This window comes from Actinia tenebrosa, unplaced genomic scaffold, assembly GCF_029948245.1.
Source record: "Actinia tenebrosa isolate PJP-AT-01 unplaced genomic scaffold, QUT_ActTen_1.0 PGA_scaffold3__52_contigs__length_22856419, whole genome shotgun sequence".
Classification (NCBI taxonomy): domain Eukaryota; kingdom Metazoa; phylum Cnidaria; class Anthozoa; order Actiniaria; family Actiniidae; genus Actinia; species Actinia tenebrosa.
The window spans coordinates 19,095,040-19,117,627 of record NW_028292580.1 but is presented as its reverse complement, the minus strand read 5'-3'; the positions used below and the strand labels follow the sequence as shown (position 1 = coordinate 19,117,627).

General features: G+C 37.7%; 1 protein-coding gene across 1 annotated transcript in view; it reads right to left on the bottom strand.

Moving 5' to 3' along the window:
- Positions 1-22,588, bottom strand: part of LOC116293226 (uncharacterized) — a 54,985-nt gene that overhangs the window by 31,337 nt on the left and 1,060 nt on the right. The window contains exons 2-23 of the mRNA XM_089035455.1: positions 21,683-21,788; positions 21,075-21,596; positions 19,727-20,208; positions 18,879-19,125; positions 15,126-18,047; positions 11,911-14,589; positions 11,452-11,568; positions 10,993-11,358; positions 9,831-10,664; positions 9,455-9,552; positions 9,098-9,226; positions 8,510-8,600; positions 8,116-8,294; positions 7,271-7,477; positions 6,827-6,928; positions 6,199-6,484; positions 5,533-5,727; positions 4,999-5,239; positions 4,397-4,550; positions 3,834-4,013; positions 3,385-3,566; positions 2,872-3,004 (exon numbers count right to left, since the gene is read on the bottom strand). Of these exons, the coding sequence (XP_088891581.1) occupies positions 2,872-3,004; positions 3,385-3,566; positions 3,834-4,013; positions 4,397-4,550; positions 4,999-5,239; positions 5,533-5,727; positions 6,199-6,484; positions 6,827-6,928; positions 7,271-7,477; positions 8,116-8,294; positions 8,510-8,600; positions 9,098-9,226; positions 9,455-9,552; positions 9,831-10,664; positions 10,993-11,358; positions 11,452-11,568; positions 11,911-14,589; positions 15,126-18,047; positions 18,879-19,125; positions 19,727-20,208; positions 21,075-21,596; positions 21,683-21,788 (10,452 nt within the window). The remainder of the gene's footprint in view (positions 1-2,871; positions 3,005-3,384; positions 3,567-3,833; positions 4,014-4,396; positions 4,551-4,998; positions 5,240-5,532; positions 5,728-6,198; positions 6,485-6,826; positions 6,929-7,270; positions 7,478-8,115; positions 8,295-8,509; positions 8,601-9,097; positions 9,227-9,454; positions 9,553-9,830; positions 10,665-10,992; positions 11,359-11,451; positions 11,569-11,910; positions 14,590-15,125; positions 18,048-18,878; positions 19,126-19,726; positions 20,209-21,074; positions 21,597-21,682; positions 21,789-22,588) is intronic.

Here is a 22,588-nt window from a genome sequence, read left to right as displayed (position 1 = left end):
TATTTACGGTATCTTGTCTTTTCTCGTACATCGTAGATAAAGCCTCTAAATCCTCCATTACTTTATCTAGTTGCTTGTTTAGCTTTTCTCGTGCCTCTCTTACCTGGCTACGATTAGGTAAGTCTTCTTCCAGTAACTGTAGAAGTCCATGTCTTGCTCTCGTGAAAGCCGCTTTGCTTCTTGACTTGGATTGTTTTTGCCTCTCCAAAGCGTTGTTTCCTTCGTTAGATCTCCCTCCGACTTGAGAGGTTTCGTTTCTGTCTTCATCGTCGCTGTAAAATGCTCCTTTTCTTCTTAGATTCTTTTTCCTACCCATCGGTTTTGCTTAAGTTTCCACTTGTCGTCTTCTTATTGTAACCTCGCTCTGCTACCAAACTGGTTTCGCGATAAACCTTGAGATCAATTTTCCCTTTATTTTCTTCGCACTTGTATCGAACGTACAATTCACAAAGAACTCTCAACACACACTACAGCAACTTCTTATATAGTCCTTTACAATCTTTCTAGAATGTTCTAACATTACATCATAGAAGCTTCCAGAAATTACGATAAAGAAGTCAAGCTTAATCTATAAATAGACATTTATAATCCTATCTTACTAGAACGTTCTATAACAAAGACTAATCAAGAATGTCCTGGAAATCTAGAATGTTCTATAAAACGTGCTTATAATCATTTCTTCTGTCCAATATATATAAATTGGAAATACGTACATATATCAGGATCTGACACCAGCAGATGTAAAAAAAAAAAAAAAAAAAAAAAAGAACGGGCAAAGATAAACCGAAGTCTAGGATAAGGCAAAATGAGAACTAATACTGGATGCAAGGAGTGGACTTTCTAAGGATTTATTGAGGAAACCAATTCATAAAAGTTACTTTCACGACGACAATGAAAATACATCATGAAAGGGGTAACTAAACGACTAAATCTTAAGACAATAAAACGCAATGACAAGAAGAACTACGTGAAACAAAGCTAATAAATTGTCACCGGAGTAGATTTACTCGCTTAAAACACAACATGTTTCCGAGTCACGAAAACTAAACTTGAGTGCAAAGCCTTATTATCGAAATCTATGGCAACGATATACTTATAAACAGGTTAAAACGGAACGACGCGTCATGACTGACATGGCAAGGCTAACTCCTAGCTCTTGGGGCGAACCCCAGCTCTACTAAGTTGCTCGACCAGCTTGCTTCGGTCCAAGCTCTCGCTAGAACTTCTGCTCTCTCTCCTCGTTACTGTCGTATCATATATGGGCTATATCTACGAGTACGTGAATAGGAGCTAATTGAATCACAGGCAGCCCAAACAAGGTCCCTGTGTATGGTTTATCACGGGAATGTACGGGAGTTATGATAAAGGTACGAAAACAAAATAGGATAGATGGGTGGAAATATAATGGGAAGGCTGGACACAGGGAGCCCGCTTTAGAATGCAGTATGTTACGTGACCCGCTCACGCTTTACGGCTGTTTGAACACCATCGAACACACGCTGTAGAAGAAATCGAATATTCGACTTCAAGCCAGGATTTTTCTGGAAATATTTGGCGTGGTGGCATTCAGAATACAAGTTATAATAGAGAAATTATCGTTCCTTTGACATGTTGCATTTTTATTGCGTGTTATCGCGTATTTTCAAGGTGAGAGAGAGAGATTGTTTTTTGGATTTTCTAGCGTGATGTAGTCGATATCGGGTGCTAAGTCTCCAGCCTTCCCATTATTACTCGGGCTTTTGAAGAAATGCCCGAGGTATAAATTGGGCTTCGTTATTTTTTTCTTCACTCACAAATCGCTCTCGAAGCCATAAGGTGCATGCGTCAAAACAAAGTCTATGCGCATGCGTAGAATCAGCCATGAGCACATGCTTGAGTAATGGCGGATATGGGGAAGGACTCGTCGCTGTTTCAAGTAATGAATAATATGGAGTCTAACACCCTCAACATTTTTAGCACGCGTGATTTTGCACAGACTTTGCACTATCTAAAAGGGTGACAATGTTCACGAAGAATTATTTCGATTTTCTGGTATGAAGCCCGAGTTCACGCAGATATGCGTCTAGTTTAGGTAGAGAAGAGCGGATTTTGAAAAAAACTCACTAAACGGCCTCAAATCGCGCTGAAACTTCGCCAGAAGACTGAACAAAGTAAAAGCAACAACTGCAGCAAGTTGTGAGGCAAATTGTTGAGTAAGACATATATACTATTATAAACTATACACAGGAACCTTGTTTGGGCTGTCTGTGATTCAATTAGGAGATGACCTCATGTCACTCCTATTACCTTATCAGATTAAACTATTAGGAGAATCGTAAAACAAGCTAAACATCCAACAGTTAAAAGTAATCTAAATTGGCACTAGCAGAACTGTTTACGAGGTAGTTCCACAAAGAAAATGACCTAAATGCGAGATAAATATTGGTTTAAACGAACGATTAGCTCAGGAATAGATCACATAGCATTGCTCGTCCGAAATACTAAACTGTGAGTGTGTCTTTCCAGTAGAACGATTACACTCACGTTCGTATGTGTTCCCTAACAAAAATATATTGGAAAGTCCTATATAGTAAATACTTAGAATCGCAAAAAACAGGCAGCTCTTATAGAAACTGCTTAAAACGATATTCCAAAATGACTAAAGATTAGTGCAAAGTGACCATGTCACATCAAAACCCCATAATTCTTCATGGAAGGTGTTAACTACAGTTCGACGAAAAAAGATGGATACTTGAATTCAGTGACATGCGGCATGGACAAATAGCATGTTATAAACATTGGGCAGCTAAACCGAACCCCTTTTAAATTTTATTTTCGCCAATTTTACTTTCGCACATATCCGCTTTTTGGGACCTTATTTTAAGTCCTTACCTGTGCACTAACGCTTCCTGATGCATCAAGATCGAAAAAGATTCCACATGGAATACAAAGAAAATAAATGCAAATAGAGAATCTCTTAAGGGCTAAGCCACGTACTAGACTTCTGCTTGATGATGCTGAGCCACTGTTAGGAAACAAGATACAAACCATAATGATCGCTTTGAACAGATCAAACATCGGCTTTTCTTTCTTCTAGTACTTTCTAAATTAAGGTGCTTGTTATAAAACAGTTCATATTGAAATCATTTAGTATTTTCCAAGATATTTGTTCTGGATGTTTTACTTTGAACGCTTATTTCCATATTTGGTAAACAAAACTTGCCGAAGGGACCTGTAGCTATTAATCACATGGACGGGGTGGAGAAGGGCGTTCGAGTTGTTATTCACGGGCAATTATTAAGCGTGATCTCCCTAACCTTTAAAAATGTTTGCTACCGTATTTTTCCATCTTTTTTCACACCCCCTTCCACTATCCCCCTTTCTCACAGCCTATTTAGAACTTACCCTCGGTTTAGATTGAATGAGACTTCTGCTGATGCTGATGCTCTCGCAGACATAAAGATATTCATCCGTACTTTTGGCGGCTTTAGCTTGTTGATACTCGCGCTTGAGACTTCCAATTGCAGTATAAGCGAAAATCCAACTCCGTAACTTAAAAAAGAACTGAAGCCTTGTCCTCCTTGTTTCTAGCAAGAGAAGAAAGGTAAAAGTATTCATAATAATTAGGAAGCAGAAGGAGGAGGTGGGGAGGAGGAGGAGGAGGAGGAAGAGGAAAAGCAGAGAAGGTGGAGGAGAGGAAGAAAAGGAGAGGCAGCTGCAAAGAGTAGAAAGAGTAGAGGAGGAGAAGAGCGAAGTGGAGTAGAGAAAGATAATAAGGGAGCATAAGAGAGTGGGGAATCACAATGCTAAGAGAAAGAGGATAGGAGAAGAATAGAATAGGATGATTTATTTACCAAAGAAAATCCCCATCTTCCATTCGCTCCAAAGAATCTATGGTAGATAGCTCTTTTACGTCTGACATGACTAAGTGGTTCATCAATCCCTATTTCTGTGATTGCCTTTTCATTGACAATTGAAGTAACCGGAAGTACTTCCACGACCAAGTAACCTTTGCTGTAGTGGAAGGATTTCGCCTACGAAAAAGTGCAAAGCGGGCCATTACTTTTTTATTAGCTATCTGTTCAGGAAGTGGATCGAATGCAATATTGGATAAAGCTGAATGAAAGGTGAGTTCTGAACCCAAGTAATATTATCCATACTGAGTAATCTAATTTGTTTTTCAATCGTAGGCATTTTTCTAATTACGAAAGAAGTGGTGCATCGTCGTCAAGTTTCAGTAACTACCCCATATATTTTATGATGACCAAAAAAATGCTGTAACGAAGGTAGACCATGCACAATGACCCTAGTCTCTTGGATAAGGTCCATAGTCTAAAACATATGTATACTGAGGAACGTCATTAGGATTTTATCTTAGATTTAAAAATGATTAACGATAAAACAAATCCAGACTTGCCTTGGCAACAAATGGTTGGCTGGGTCTATCGACGATGACATCACTGACCGACATGTTCAATGTTTCATTGTTTGTCGCCTTTATCAGGAGATTTGGGTTGTTATCCCCTCCAGGGCAGCTCAAGTCCTCATCGCTTAGTTGTTTACTTGGGAATCTGGAGTAAAATTTTATGACGTTTAGCGTTCATCAGCTAAATAGGAACTGGAACAGACGCATGCATGTAGCTCTTTGAAAAAGGTTGGTAAAGGTTTTGTTCTTGTTGCTCATTAAGCTTGACTGAAATGTATTATACTTATATGTGAATGACGTCGACACAAGAGAAAATATTCCTGATAAATGTGCGGGAAAAAATTGGGACATTTTCATATTGTTATTGATCTTTCGCTGAATGTATTCACATCTTCACGTCGCCCATAGTGCAATTAAGAATTGGGCATACAACACGCAACAAAACATTTGCCATCCTTTCTTGGCATAGCTGTATAATAGCCAGATAAGGAAAAGAAAAGAATAGAAAAAAGAAAGAAAGAAAAAAGAAAAAAAAAAAAAAAAAAAAGAAAAAGAAAAAGAAAAAAGAAAGAAAGAAAGATCACCATACATACTTGAAACTCATATCAGTGGTATTGTCACATCTCAGTAACAAAGTCTCAACAAATACAAATTCGGACGTTTTGTTGATGCTTGTTATAGTGGAAAGAAATCCATGGCTTTGGTTGGAAACTATGACATCACCAGCTTCGATCATGAACGGCGTATTAGATGCATTGAGAACCAAATAATAGGAGGCTGCTTTTTTCTGATCTACCTCGTACATATGACCAACACACTTGTAGACAAATTTATCTGAAATTAAAGCAGTAGTAAAGCAAAATTGATACCGCTGTATAGGACACAGCATGCAGAGGATACAAAATATTACAGCACAGCACAGCACAGCACAGCACAGCACAGCACAGCACAGCACAGCACAGCACAGCACAGCACAGCACAGCACAGCACAGCACAGCACAGCACAGCACAGCACAGCACAGCACAGCACAGCAACGCAAAGCGCAGCGCACCACAGCACAACACAGCACAGCGCAGCAACGCAAAGCCAGAATTGAGAACAGCAAATTGCAAATTGCATAACCTACCTTGCGGGATGATACGAACAGTTTCACTTAACGATACGTTCCCGTACATTATGTCGTTTATCATTTCCATATCAGGCTCTGTCTCCACTGTTACTTCATCCTGAAAGGACTCGAGATTTGCGTCAATTTGAAAATCAGCATACTGTATGAAATCCCCGATACTTGCAGGATCAGCAGTGACAAATGTATATGGTTCTGTCGGTAAAACGAAATCGAAAAAAAGATTTGCTAATGATTTTCTTTTATCTATTTTAGAATATAAATGAGAAAGAGAGAAAAAAATACTCCAAAAAGCAAATACTCCGACTTTTGGTTCTCTGTCGATCAGGGTTAGCCTCAATTTTGTGTAGAGTATTCATGTGTACCAGTGAAGGTAAGTGACATTTCAAAGTGTTTTTGTAGTGTTGAAGTTGCTTTAAAATTCAAGTATTAGTGAATTTTCTGACACTAAAGTGAAGATAATCCTTCGTAAGTGAGATAGTCCGCTGTAAACAAGAAACATAGTAAATTTGCATGAATTCGAAAAGGGTCTATAGACCCCTAACAGCACGTCGGAATGCAGTTCAATTTGGAGGACATAACAATAAGTTTCCAATTTTCAATTCTCTTTGTTTTGTCCTGCAAATTGAGCTCCTTTGACGTCACAAGCAAGGGGTTTCTTCTTACCAAAATCTTTGACATTTGAAACTTTATGGAACACTCCTCCAGCTTGATTACTTGAAATAACATTACCAGGATTGAGAGTCAAGTTAGCGTTAAAAGCAAACACTGTTGTGACTCTGCCATCTGGTTCTTTTGCTTCACATCTGTACATTGTTACTTCTTCAGGACTTATACTCCTAGCATTGCCGTTCATTTGAGTATTATCTACTCGCGTTGGATCAGAGTAATCGATTTTCACCTGTCCATTCGGGCAACGGGTCTCATTCCAAGTTCTACAACCTTTTGCATCCTATTGAAAAAGGAAAAAATAGCCATTATTCTTAATTCCCTTAGGTTATATATACATGATAACTTAGGTAAACGTTGAAATTTAGATAATGAGCCGAACCTAATGGCATTTTTTTGCTGGGGATTTTTCTTCTGCCCGTAATGGCGAGGTGTCAGTAATATAGGGGTGTCCGCAAGGCGAGAGTTGACTGAAAAAACTGAAATAATTATCTATTGGTGCTGTGTATTAACATATTTCAGTAATAGTAAGAGTCCTGTTAAGGCTGAAAAAAACGTGGTGTATCTCGAGTTTAATTTCTGGGTCGCAGAAGTATAAAAGGTCTTCTAACATCAAAATACGTACCTTAGTCTGGAAGCACTTTTCGTGATCTTTGCACCTTTGACACGATTCCTTACTTGCAAGATCTGAGCGGCGGTTGCAAAGTTGCCGATTGCAGTCTAACAGCTTCATGAAAATGAAAGAAATATAAAGTACTCTACAGCTCCCAGGTTGTTTATGTCACAGTACATAGACATGCGCACGTGTCTTATATTCCTTAAGTACTACGCAGCATCATAATTATAGCAACTAAATAATTTGCTGACAAAAGGATCACCGGCCATATGGTTATTTTAGCCACAAAGAAGTTTTAACGACTTGGTCGGAAATGGGAAAGACCTTACGCCTAAATTGTTGTTTTGTGTCAATTGAAATTTAGGCATCCTTACATCAGTCACACAAATAATCTCTAAATCTAAGCAAACATATCAAGGTCTTCGATGATGAACTTTGCTTGCTTCAATTTACCGTTATTTGTCTGCGCGAACAGAAGCTGATTCTTCCCATTGTATAGCAATTGTAAAAGAACCAATCTTGACAAGCTCCAAAGTAAGATCTTCCACCTTGTCCTGGCAAACACTGACCAAGGTTGTTACACCAACCACAGTTTTTACTGGAAATACAAGATCTGCAGTTTTCAAACTGGGTGCAGTACGAATATGTACAAGCCCTGCCCTGAAAAGGTAAAATTAACACAAACATCAGAAATAACTAGCGTTAAACCTCTAAAGAAATAAGGAGTTTCTTTATGAATAATAATAATAATAGTTTATTTATCCACATAACGCCTAGGAGCATTTCACATACTCGTTTAAAATGCGCACGTGCACTAATCTATTAAGAAATAACCTAAATTAAAGTGATATGAAATATAATATATATATGTATATATGCAATAAATATAAAATATGAAATGATAAATATCTATTTACAATGAGAAGTTAATAAAGGATATAAAAAATAAAAAAAAATAAAAAAAAAACAACCCAATATATCCAAAATATAAAATTTCTATATAAAATATAAAATATGAAAACTTCTTTGGACTCCCTTTATCTCGAACCCCAGATATCTCGAACTTTCCAACGCAAGTGAAAGTGCGCGCGCGTGCTGTGTGCTCTCATAAAGCACGCGCTTCCAACCAATCAGAACGCGAGATTTAGAACAGTTATTTCATAATTGTCGATTTCCTTAACTTCTCCTGAGCATTACTTATACATACAAAGGTTTTTTTCCTTTGCCTCGGTTCGGTTATTTATTAAATGAGCTAAAACAAAACAAGCTTTTGTCACTTTAAGATAATTAAAACGTACGGATATTCCAGGAAGACAGCGACAGACGTTGGGTCCAACGCAAGTACCATGTCCAGAACAGTTACGCAGATTGTTACAGTGGAATTTTGAGCAGTCGGGACCAGTCCAACCCTTATTACAGAAGCACGTCGTTCCAACGCATTTACCATTATGGAAACAGTTGTTTGGACAACGAATCACTAAAACGATTTACCGGACAAAGAGTCACAATTGTGTTCCTAATTTTTTTAGGAAGAAAAAAGGGAAAGAGAGAAAGAGAGAGTGGAAAAAAGAAAGAAAGGAAGAAAGGAAGAGATGAGCAAGGAAGGAAGGAAGGAAGAAAAGAAAGAAAGAAAGAAAGAAAGAGAGAAAGAAAGAAAGAGAGAAAGAGAGAAAAAAAAAAGAAAGGACTTACGTGGCGTTTTGGAGCAAACGAATGGCTGTAGACTTCCACATGGCGTGATACTAAAGTTCCCATCTTGACTATAAACGAAACATCCAGAAATCTGCACAAAATGAAAAGAATAAGTTGTAAAAAACGACGCAAATGTATGTATTTCCATTTCGTTGCGGAATGGGGTTTCACTCACTCACCCCCTCCCACTCTCCCATGTCGACGTTTTTCGTTTGCTGATCCTCTTCCACCATAAAACTTAGCACACTAAATTCTAAATCAATCTGTGAGTTTGCCATGCTCTGAATTTAATCAGCCCGGAGGTTGTTTCAGTGTTCGATCTGTAAGTTAGCAGTGACATGGCTTTGATCAACTCAGCTGGAGGTTGTTTCAGGGTTCGATCTGTGAGTTGGCCGTGACCTGATTTAGATCAGCCCAGAGGTTGTTTCAGGAATCAATAAAACTCTAAGAATTTACTAGGCTTTATTTTATTTTACCTACTTCTTTTCCAGCTTATCATTGAAATAATTAAAATATATCATCATTACCACGACTAAACTCATCAATCAAATGTGGACCAGATTATAAGGAATGTAATGTGTATCTTACCTCATGTGAACCAGCTATCCACACTCGAGATGCTATTCCAAAGGTATGCTCCTGATATCTGTCGAAAACACTCTTGATGAAACTCATATCAAGTTCTTCGCTAGAACCAAGCAAATGGCTGCCATATTTCTATTAAGAATTTACGATAAAATCAGAAGTTTTGACGTGTAAGATTATTTTAAAGATGGCGCTAACAAAAATGGTGTCAATCAAAATTTGCATTCAGTATAAAACAAAAAGGAATGAATTAATGAATGGTTGGTTGGATGGATGGATGGATGGATGGATGGATGGATGAATGGATGGATGGATGGATGGATGGATGGATGGATGGATGGATGGATGGATGGAACGTACCAAACAATATTTTTCAGCCTCATAGTAAGGCATGGGACCTCCATGGTATAAGAAACAAGATTCTTCAAATAAAATCCATCCTGCTGCAGGGCATGATACTGCAAGAAAATAAATATCAAAAACTTTTACAGCTTATCGATAGTATTGGACTTAAAGGTTTACTTAATCCAGAAACTTTTGTCGGACCCAAATGAGATATATAAACTTGTTTGCAATAAGAATACTGATAAATATAAGAAACATCAGAAAGGCATTCCATTCTCTATTCTTGGATCTTTGAGTGACCTATTGCTTATCAAGTTTCGCTGCCTATCACCTTATCGCCTTTGGCTCGACGAACCTTTGTTGAAATAGCTGTATAACTAATCGTACTTACAAGGTACGGCAGTTGGAGGCCTGAGTGATATATAGGGATGGTAGCTTACTGTTGGAAGTTTGTAATCGTCTGACACATCACGAATGCGCATCCCTACAATGTTTGGTGATCCAAATCCCCACCAATTGCTAGTTGCATTTATCGATCGAAAAGTACTTGCTCGGTCTGTGACAAGCTCATAAAGATTGGAAGGATTCTTGATGATATTCTTGTAGATCACCACAGGACCATTACAATACATCGTAGACCCATAGTCTTTTATCAGCCCATGATTGTGATAAAAGGTGTTGTTTCGAACTTTTATCAATCTATTCACTATGGTTCTCTTGTTCAGCATGATTTCTAAGTTGTACCTGCCATAATTATCGTAAACGAAGTTTTCTTCCAGAGTACAAACCACCTGAGATAACTTAATGTTGCTGTGTATGGCTTGGCCTGTGCCTTTACCGTTGTTACCATTAATATTGTTACCAAATATATCGATGTTAAAGGCCTTTCCGCCGTATCCAGCATCTATGTATATTGTTTCCTTTTTGTTGCCTTCGAAATAATTTCTTTCAATCATGCTTTTTATGACCAAATTGCCATGGCTGTTTCCAACAGTTGCATAAACGCCTCCATTGTTGTTATTTGATATAAAGTTATTTAATATATAAAATGGATTGTTATATGTGTTAATTCTGATGGTACCGGTGGTACTGGCGTCATCTACGGCATCAGTAAACTTGTTTCTGTGTATCTTTATGTTGAATTGCTGAATCGGGACGTTACTTTGCAGCAAAATATTATGATTTCGGTTCTTCGTAAAGAAATTTCCATTGACATCGATATTTTCTGAAACTCATTCAAAAGTATTAAGTTACAAAATGATTTTGAGACCATGATATATATTCGGAAATTTTTTTTTGAAATTGTGTGCATGGAAGACGCTGTAAAGAGACAAGGTGACATGAAGCTAACAGGCTATAACTAATGTTAATTTAAACAGAATCTTTTGTATATGTAACGTGTCCTTTTCACTATTACAGGTTGGTTTCGGGATTACATTCTTCCTCAGTGTAACATACAAAAACTGTTGTATCATAATGCCTTGCATTAAAATTTAGCACTTCAGAAAACTTATATATTATATAAAATGCCATACACGAACTTGTTAACTTACCAGCTGAGCAGTTTTTAACATTCAAATTCTTTAAGTAAATATTACTATTATACCATGAACTTTTTTTGGTGTGCGCGAACAGAACGAGTCTGAAGGGCTTGTTTCTTAAAGGAATTGTAATTGAAGTCTTCATCCATGATCTCTTCTGAGTTTCTTCTTCATCAGATGACCATAATTTAGTATGAATTTGTGTTCCGTTCTCGTATTCCTCTCGTATCACTGCCAGCCATAAATAACTCTGCACAGTAGTGAAGCTGTACTCGAAATTCAGTTGACATGCTGTGGCATTTGGGGTGATTAATGGGCTTACGAGATTAGAATAATGTTCAAGCAACCAATATGAATATTGTAGACCAATCGCATGTCCTGTCGATGCATAAAAAAGTTTTAAAAGGTTTGTTTCGCTAAACAAGAGAAAATAATGTAAATTGTTGTCAATTATGTATATATTATACGTACCACTTCCAGCATAATAAACATTTTTAAACACGTTATTCGCTGTCATTCCCAGAACCCTCTTGTTTAAGACACTTTGCCAGCCACACATACGATTACGAATAAAAGTACATGGCATATCTGAAAAAGATTAAAATAATGATAGCAAGGATGGCATATTCTTTTTAACTTAACCCTTTACAAACGACCATGGGATTTTCTGAACCTCATTAAGGAGAAAAAGGGGTGGGGTAGGAGGACAATTCAATAAAATTCAGTGAGTGAAATTCAATTTCCTGGCACAATCCAGTGGTGGTCCATTTTCAAATAAAGCAATTTGTCAAAGTGATTATAGGAATAGAAGGCGCTTTGCACTTTCGCTCATCTACAAACTTCAGCACTATGGTATTGGTGACAACTTCTTAAGTAGTAAACTTTTTGACCTTTGCCAACTTTGTTTGAAATAGCTGTCAGTATACGTACCTTTCAGTTCTATTGCAGTAACGAGAAGTACGACTTGCGAGGAAAATGTTCCTTTCCAGGTCAACTGTACGTCCTCAAAATCGATGTATAAGTTGAAACCCTTCCAACGATAAGTTTTAGTGTTTATTATGTCAGTTTGACCAACATGAACACGTAGGGTTTGTGTCCCCTTGACGCTCAAAACTCTAATAATTATTCCTATGCCTTTTTCAGTTCGAAGTCTTTTTTGACATTCGATTGTGGGATAATCTTTCGTATAACCTTTAGCTGGTGTCGTTTCAAAATAAAGGAATTCGCTTTCTTTTACATCTATCGTTTGCATTTTATTATCACACAAAAACACTCCATCTTGTCCGACGAACGAGCTGATTAATTGATCATCCCAACGAATAAAAAGGAGACCATTATTGTTTTCAGATATGTAAGAATCTTGAATGACAATAGATTTCGTGTTTTCCATAACTGTTACTCCTGTTCCTCCAGTATTTATGAACTGACTCTTCTCAATTTTGTGGTTTTTATCTGGTAACACGATGGTGAGACCCCCAGAGGAACAGTTAAATACTTTGATATGTCTTATTATTGGAACTCTTCGAATCATTTCAATAGCCGAGGTATTTGAGCTTTTCCTTTTCCCAGCGTACATAATGTCAACGTATTCAAGAACTGATGTACTGTTACTTGCATTGATTTTTTCAATCGGAGGGCGTGAAAAACGAATAGATCCCCATTCTTTTCCATGGCACCTTAATCCAACGACACTTTGACAGCGACGGATGTTTTGACATGTTGAATTCTTTGAGCACTTTGCAATAGATGATTCATTTCCAGAACACAATACCTCAAAAGGATACGTCAGATTGTTTTCTGTATTACCGAATCTTATTGGGCTCATGTCCAAATTTGGACCATCATAACCAAGCTGATGGCAGGCAACAATGACGTTTTGTCTTATCCACTTCTCTGTACATAACGGTTTCCAACTTGTATTGTGATAAACTTCCAATCGACCATGCCAAGGAAAATCCCCATCCATTAACCGAATGTCAAATGGAAGTGCTTCAGTATTCTTGGAATTATCAATGTGCTTGAAGGTGATGTGGTGTTCTTTATCACCTCTTGCAATGAGTGTTCCAAGCACTAATATACTCGCGTATGGTGCTAACTGAACAGTTACTCCAGGTTCTATTGTAAGCACGGTGTCGGGTAGCACAGTAACATCTCCAAGAACCTTGAAAGGGCTGTTTTGGCGTCGGAGGGTTATAGATTTATGTATCCTTCCCCTGAGTATTGACTTTTCAAACAACTCATCGAATGCAGAGTCAGCGTCATACACTTTTGTTTTCAATACCTTATTTTCTAAGGCAAGAAAGTGTCCATAGTTGACGATGCCGTATTCATAGTTAATATCAAAACTGAGAACTCTTCTTGAGATGTCTTCGTTCGTTCCCCACCATGTTTCATTGGCGTTTAATTGAGGCAGCTGAGACAAGCCAAGGGTATGAAGACACAATTCGTAGTCATATTGTGAGTTACTAAGTTTGTTTCGTCGCCATTGAACATTTTTGAAAATCAAGATGCCATTCAACTCAATAATACATGACTTGACTTCAGAAAATGCTGAACTTGTACTTGGATGGTTATGTTTAATCGTGTTGTTTACCAAAGTCAGTGTTTGATAGGCTGTTTTGGAGTTAATGTCATAAACAGCTTGGATCGATATCATCGTATGACCAGTATTATTGATCATAGTGTTGTTCTCCATCATAATAGTCTCCTTTTCTGTTCGGAGGCACTTTAAAATTGGGCAACCAGGACAAACATTGTGTTTGAATGTATTACCCACGATCATTAATGGAAGTGATTTGACAGCAGTCTGCACAATTACCGAGGGTCCCAAGTTTCCCACAAATGTGTTCTGATTGATATCCACAAATCGAGCATTATAGCGTAAGTCTATGACAGCGTCTTTAGTACATCGATTGGAAATAAAGCTGTTATTTTTAACGGCATATGACACATCCGAGAATTCTACTCCAATCGAAAATACAGAAGGTTCAGAGTTGTTAAAGAAGACATTTCCCTCAATGAGCCATTTTGTTAATGATGTAGCATGCTCAATGTTGATAACGCGCCCGCCATTGTTGGTAAAGAAATTATTCACCACAAGAAATTCTATTGAAGAGCCACTGTCCTCTTTGCCGTTCGCATTGATACATTGGCGTTGATTCCAGTAAAATCTGCATCCCTTTATGTAAAGGGAAGTGTCAGATATTGATCCATATATGTGAACCGCGATTCCAGTGTTATTGGATAATGAAGAATCGTGAATAGTTATATTTTTCCTTCCATGAGACAAAATGTAAATCCCGTTTTCGCTACACTCAGAAATTACGCTGTTTGAGATGAGAACGTTGCCTCGGATACCAATAAAGTACTTTTGATAACCTAAGAAGACACACTGTGAGTGACGTTCAATAACAGAAGATTGGATCAAAAGACTCGTTCTTGACAAGGTCATTTCAAGCCCATTTTTGAGACTATCTTGAACTGTTGAGTTTTGTAAGTTGATAGACTGCAGCTGATTGCCATAGATATAAATCGCACTTTCGGAAGTTTTCTTGATGGTAGAATTTGTCATTGAAAGCTTGCCATGTTGAGACATCATTGTATTCGTGGCTATGGAAAGAGATAAAATCCAAGGTGTCAGTTACAGGTATGTAGATACCTAGATATGTGATCATCTATGGTTTTTTAATGCAGACAAATAATATAAAACAAATAATCGAAATTTCCGTCGTTTTTCTTACCAGACTCGAGACTATTTCAAAATAAAGGATAAAATTCATATGCTTTTGTAAATCATAGTTGAATCAGTTGGCAATCCAGGATTTATCTAAAGCATGATGTAAAGATGGGGAATATTGGTTCTGCGATAGGCACCAAATGACCACTTTTATTGCTAGTAGTTTGACGCTCATTATTACAGGGTTTCATGATTCCTGTCTCGCGCGGAACATTCTAGAAACACAGGATTATTTTAGACTCGTAGAAATCCCGAGGTTATTACTTGTAATCATACGTTAACATTACGCAACTACAGACCATGAAAAAGCTATATATGTCTTATGGGTTGTGACAATGATGCATGGAGTTTGTATAATAAGCGTGGATCCAAAGGAGACATGAAAAATGTTAATCTTATTATTACTCACCATTTAGAGTAAAAACCAATAAGTGTACAAGAATGTTACGTCTACCATATGACTTTATAAATTGAAGAGAGAACCTTGAGCTGTTTGCATATAGAACAGGTCTGTCTTCCCATAACATATCTATCAGCTCCCATTCTTTGTTACCACTACATGCTTTTATATACCAGGAATGTGACATGAGGTTTTTGTAGACCATTTGCACACCAATAGTTGAGCTGTTCGTCGTATATATCTCTTGTTCGCAGGTCAAACTTACAGGATTTTCGATGGGCGAAAAGATTAAATACTTTGTGTGGCCTTCTTTGACGAATATCGTCTTTTCTTTACAATTAGAGACGTGGTGAATAAATTTATGGTCGGACATTCTTTGAGCATCTAAGTCAAGATCGTTCCACAAGCTTTTTGAATAAAGACCGTTGCCTTTAGCATCTATGATGTTAACACGATCTAGAGCTGTATGGGAAAAACTGATCTGCAAACCGTTGGACTCAGTACCCTCTACCAAGGAACTAGATAAAGTTGGCACGCTTTTGAAGGGATTTGAATACAAAACCTGTACACCAACAGATGCTGAATTCTTCACCATTATATTTCTCAGGACGTGGTCATCAAAATCCACTCTTAAAGCTGCTGAGGTTATTTTGAGGTCTGTTCTGTAATTATGACCCCCTTCGTGGATCTCAAGGTGCTTAATACTATTTTTGGCTTTAGTCATGGCAAGGTGAACACCAGACCAGTAGGGTCTCTTACATCGAAGGTACAAGACATAATCATCACAACGTGGAGTATATCTAAGGTTTTCATAGTTGCATGGACTCATGTCCAGGGCTATGTTGTGATCACAATTTAAGTTATTGATAAAGCCATGTTCTTTTCCACTTGGATAATACCGGTTATAACTTTCATACTCCAGATTGAAGTGGTTGCAGACCATTTCTGGTTGAAAATAAAAGTTTCTCTTGACACATAGAGTCATCCATGTACTGTTGATTTTAATCTCAAGATTGCCGTACCAACCATTCTTCAGTCGTATTCTTGAGTCAACAACCTTGTCTAGAGTGAACTTCACAGTTGCGCTTTCTTCGCCATAAATGTTCAAGCTTCCTTGAACAACGAACGCAGATCTTGGAGGAAATATCAGAGTTACGTTAGATTCTATGACGAGAGATCCCTTCGGAAGAATGACTAAATCATTCACCACCTTATATGGGACTGATTTGTTGGATAATATTAAGTGCCTGTTTAGTGTACCGCCCAAATGCGAGTCTTTGAGAAAGCACAAAGGCCTGGTGGTATTTGATGAAATAATATCTGAGCTATGGTTGCTCAGCAAATAGGGAAAATAATCAGCTTTGACAAGATCAAGTCTATCTTCCTTATCAAATATCAAGTCCTTTATCCTACATTCGTCTTTTGTCCCCCACCAATTGTGGCTTGCATTTATGACTCTTCCATGAGCAACAAGAGCGGCTGCGACTTGATAGTTAAAGTTGGGATTTTCAAAGGAATTTTGCAGTATATGAAATGTTCCTTCTTTCAAGACAATTACAGCGTCTTTAGTCATTCTGCTATAGAATCTCGAGGGCAGTTTGGTCTGTTTGTTCATCACAAAGGAGTTGTGTCGCAAGACAGCGGAGCGAATGGTATACCAAGGCTGCAAATCAATGTTGACCATGTACTGGCCCGTGTTATTTTCAAACCTGTTTGAGGAAATCTGTACTCTTATTGGATATTTATGACGATCGCCACAGTTGGTTCCTTCCCTTACAGTTACAACCTTACCCAAATTGTCAAGAAATGCGTTTGAGGCTAATGTTCCTTGTAGAGCAAACATACCAGGACAATCAATGTGGATAACACTCTTCTTATTGAGGATGAAAGTGTTGTTTACTGCATCGATAAAAACTTGTCTAGGCGTTGTTGAGTAATAGTAAGTATGTTCTTTATAGAAACCAAATGTTTCTAGTGTGTTGTTGGCAAACGTATTACTTTCTAGCCGGATGCTGACGTTTCTTACGTTAAGAAACTTATAGGCGCAAGAAATAATTAACTTCAAACCAACTTTGCTTCCAGAAATATAGCACCCATAAACTGAAAACAATGTTATGCGGTTTCCTTGTGAATTCTCATACACATTTATTGCTCTTTCTTTGTTGTCGTTGAGGCTTACGTTGACCAATAAAATCTCTCCGCCGTGATTGTTCAAGTAAAACCCATGCTTGTTATTTTTTTTTAGGATACCATGATCGATAAACAAGCGAGATATGCCATCATCAACACGAAGTCCGCTTTCCTGGTTTAGAGATGCAGTGAAATCCGAAATCTTAACAGAGCCACCTTGCCTTTGAAAATAGAATCCATGGCCACTATTCGCATTTGCGGAACTTCTTTCAATGGCCACCGGAGATGAACATTGTGTAAAATACGCACCATACTTGGAATTTAAAGTTGTTGTGACGTCTGTTAGCATTATTAATCCATTTGATGTCTTCTCCAAAGTTAGGCCTGTTTCCTTGTTCATAGAAATTTTCAAGCTTGTCAAATTCAACTGAACTTCTCTTAGAGATCCGATATAAATACCTTGAGCATTATTTTCTTTAATCGCTCCTTTTTTCATCATTAGGAATCCTGTTCCTTGGTAGACCTTAACTCCATCCTGCTTATTGTGACTTATGTTAAAGCTCTCTAAAACAATTTTACCGGAGACTTTTTCCAGTACCAGACCAAGTTGACCATTATTCACAACATCAAGATCATTTAGCTCTAGTTTTCCAATCAATCCTTTGATGTTAACACCGTCAAGGGCATTTTGGTTCATTTTGCTGTTGGTCATTTGAAGATGGCCTGCAAAATTCTCTATGTTTACCCCACTCTTGCCATTATGGAGAAACGTACAGTTTGACAGCAACACAGATCTTGTAGCTGTAATCAATAGTAAAAAGCCCCAAACAGGCTTGATTAAACAAGAAAATGAACAAAAGAAGAAAAAAAAAATGCTTGTTGGTTAAGGAAAGCAAGATTTGTTCGATATTACTATTAGAATCACCCGGTTCTTCAAGCTATGATTTAGTTTTTGTTTATTAACATTAAATAAATGGAAATGGCCGTATCCTTTCCTTTGAGAGACACGCTGTGTCGTTTCTGTGGGGTAAATAAAGAGGGAAAGAAATAGGAATATTTGACCGCTAGCTCTCGAACAAAATGTATGTCATTAAATGTTTTAGTAAACTCAATAAATCGTGGCATGGGTTGTCTGTGTTCAAACACAACATTTTTTTTGCAAATCATAATTTACATTTTGACAACAAAGTTATGGGCAAGCATTTGTGGGGAGCAAAGAGTAAGCTGCATATTTTCTGCTTACAACTACTTTCGGTAATTCCTCCATAATAACCTTCTGTGAAATATACAAGGAATGAACAAACATACCCTAACATTCAAAGAACTTGTAATTCCATTTTCCATTATGACTTCAAGAAACTTGTTAAAGTGCCTATCACCCTTTTATGGGGTGAATAACCATGGGGGGGGGGGGGGGGGTGGAGTTTGAGTGCGCCTTCTTGAAGTTGTAAAGCTTTTCCATGTCAAATGCTAATGCCTGGCACTTTAACGGTACGCGTTCTTCACAATCGTTTGGTTTTAACTTCTTAGTCGGTTTTATAAATATAAAATGTTTTAATGCAATAAAATGCAATGCAAAATTGGTGCGAAATATGAACATTCAGATTTCCTCCCGAATACTTGAACAGTTACCTTTCTCGTCAATGATGACAAATTCAACCTTGCTGGTTCCTTGTTTGCTTCTAAACTCTATCTTCAACGCATTGCCATGGGTTGTCGTTGAAGGACTGTGGAGTTTTCTATTGTCGTTTTCGTTTGCTGTTGATATTAGTGTCCAGTTCCCCTGAGCATCTTTTTCAGAAACTTGAAATGTAAATGATGTGCCCTTTATGCTACGGTAGTGTATGGAGAGATTGGAACTGTCGTTTAGATAGATCTCCTGTTTTTAAAAAACAAATCAATGTTACTACATACAATGCGTTAGTTCTCAATGCCATGAATCGTAATGCTTGGGAACCTTTAGAGAAACAAGACTGATGTCAGGTAGGGTATTTGAGTGTATTTGTTGTAACTAGTAATACTAAATGCTACCATTACGAGAAAATAACTTTCATGTAAACCATGAGTAAAATAATGACTTTTTAAAAATACTTTTTGTGTGAACCAGTTCAATTTTGTATATTTAATGAAGTCTTAATAGCTGTCACAACTTATTGGAAGTATTAACCTTTTATTACTTAAAAACGCATAACTCAAATTAAGAAAAATTTTAACATTCAAATATTCTTTTTTTGGAAAATGCCTTAGTTCGCCTATGATTGCCTTCTATTGCCATTCTCCGAGGCGGGGTAAGGACCCAGAGGAGGCAGAAAAAAATTATACGATTCTAGACCAAAATTTCCGGGACCACAAGTCAGAACAATATTGATTACAAAAGAAAATTCTGGAAGATTATCTATGAACCGACTGACTTAGATGGTTATTGGTTCTTAAAGATTATATAAGAAATCACAAAAGTCAAATAATATTTTAGAACAAACCTTAGAGCAATAGCCATCGTTGCCATCAGACGACGCACTAAACATTAAGGGGTACACCAGTGTCGAGTTTTGGCCCCAAGTACAGAAATCAATAGGCACTGTCTCATCTTCAAAGGAAAACCCATCTCCTAAAGATGTCGTTGTGAAGGACGAATTACGAATTCTCACTTCTGACTTTAAGCTCATAATCTTCATGCCAGTAAGGTAATTATCATGAACCAAAATATCAGTGAGTTCAATGTTGCTTTGCTCGATCAAGTGGCTTACTTGGATACCGTGGATGGAGTTCCTGATAGTGACGCTGCTTATTTCCGGGGCTTGGTGTGTGACATTCAAAGCAAAAACTGCGTCTTTAATGGTAACATGCTTCAGTATTGATAGTGGTCTATGATTCTGCATCATGAAGGACATCCCTCGCCATTTTACTTTTTCCTTGAGAAATCTCATCAAGCCCACGCATTCAATACCAATGGGATATTGGGCTGAACAAAAATTTAAAAAGGTACAAAATGGAATTAGGCAAGCAGCAAGTCAAGTGGGTGGTGATTTTCTCAATGAGTTAAGAAACCGGCCAGTGATCTGCAATTAGTCGGTCACGGTAACTACAAATTCAACCGACAATCAGTTCAGTTCAGGGAAATTAAGCGATTGTTATGTCGTTTTAACATTTCTGCTTAGCGAAAAAAAAAAAGAGCCAGAGGATTTTTTGACTTGTGGTTCCCTTTGGTTCGCGGTGACATTTTAGAAAAATCTACATTCGTTACTCTACTTGAGCTATTTACAACGTGACACCTTCTAAGAGCAATTTAATTTCTCTCCAGATTGGGTTTTCTCGTTTTTTTTTTTTTTTGTGGTGATAAATAAGGACAAACGCGATTTACTAAATAATTTGTTATATTTTTGGGACGAAAATATTTTGTGGTATTGTTGTTTCAAATTTAAGGTTTCCCACTGGCTAACGCGCGATGAATAGGAAAGCTTGAGCGCGCGCGTCAAACGTTTACGCTTGTTGTTTGCGCCGTAGCGCGCGTAGGTAAGGAGAAATTCGCTCTTAATTAAAGAAATCCCGGCAGTTTTTTCCCTCTTTTGTTAACTTCTTTAGAATTGCTATACAAAACTAATTACGATTTTGAAACGATAATACCACTCTTAACAAGCTAGAGTGTTACTCGGCTTCGCCTCGTGCCACCCTAGATCTTTCGCTTGTTAATCGTTCTTTATATTTTCTTTCGTGCGTCTATATCGCCATGGGCGCGTGCTTTTATGTCGTCTAACTGATATTTAAAATGTAATTTAAGTTCACGTGAAAGCTTCAACTATTAAAACAATGAATGTTAAAAACACTTACGGCAGCCCATGAATTTTCTTCTATAGTCGCAGTTCCATAGGTTGTTTTCATAACCTTTGCATGCGAAATAATCAATGAGATAGAGCTTTGTTCGATCAAAAGGTTGTTTGAAATGTCTCTTCCCTCCTAAGAAGCCCAAATGTCTGCATGCAACATCAGTGTTCTCTTTAGTCCAGCGATCTGCACAGATAACCCCCCATCTATTGTTCATCAATATTTCCAGCCGTCCTTCAGTGTAATTATTTCCATCAACAAGGCGTATTCCATTGCCATAGTAGTGGCTAGCGTATGAGCTTGCATTAGGGTAAGGAAATGATGAAAACGAAACCTTGTTTTCCGGGCTCCCTTCTGCAATCAAGGAGCCATTGATCTGTATTCCGGTCTCAGGACGAAAGAGCAACTGCGCTCCCGGTTTTAAAGTCAATTGAGAGCCTTCAGGGACTAATAAGTCTTTATCTATCACAAATGGTCCTTGAGAAGGCTTCAGAGTGATGTTGCCCACTAGGTCACCAGCAAGAACATCTGTAATTAATGATAAATGGAGCAACATGTCAAAAGCTTCCCTTTTTCTCTCTCGCATTACTAACGGATAGGTATTGCCTACTCACTAGATAATAAAGTATAATTTCTGCTTGGAGCTATTGCATCGCTTCTGAATGTCGCAGTGCCCTGCGTCAAGAGAAACAGGACAAAAAGCACTTGACCCAGCTTCATCTGAAACAAAATAATGTTTTTAAAAGAAGTTTATGCTCTTCCCCCAACTTTCCCCTTAAATTATAAAAATATATCAAGTGCTGCTAAGCCTGAGCTCTGTTTACTGGGCGAGATAAAGATAGACAAGATTGAACGATAAGGGCTATGGGTTAAAAACCCAAAGCCGATTTATTGAGTTAATAAGTTCAATCTAGATACTTACAATCATTTCATAAAATTTGATATAACTGTTCAAATTTAGCCCAGCAAAGGTGAGGGCAACAAACGCCACGCAATAGCAAAAATGGGCAGGGAGGGTGGGAAAAACCTGACGTCTTAGCTGTTCAAGGACGTGAAGCAACTGATCCCACGAGGTTGTATAACGTGGATAGATAGTTGCCCATGACAACAGCTATCAAAAGGAGTACCGCTGCCCATCTGCCGCGTGACTTCTGTTCTTACGTAACTATGACTTTAGCCCATTTTTAATGGCTTATTAATCAAATAATTACAAAACAGTTGGAGGGGAGCATAAAAATCCTATTCGCCAGCAAATAATCCATTTCTAAGGTGCGACAACGAAAAGAAAAAGGTGAAATATCATATTTCATCCAGGAACCAAAAAACGTTTTGCACATTAAAAACATTGAGGAGGAATATATACATACATACATACATACATACATAAACTTTATTTAACCTCGAATTTCAGAGTAGCTTACAAAGCTAATATCTTCGAGAATATATAACACGGTCAAAATGTTTATGGACCTACTTTATAGTACGATTTTGTCCTATAAATAGTCTTTTACAGCGAATCG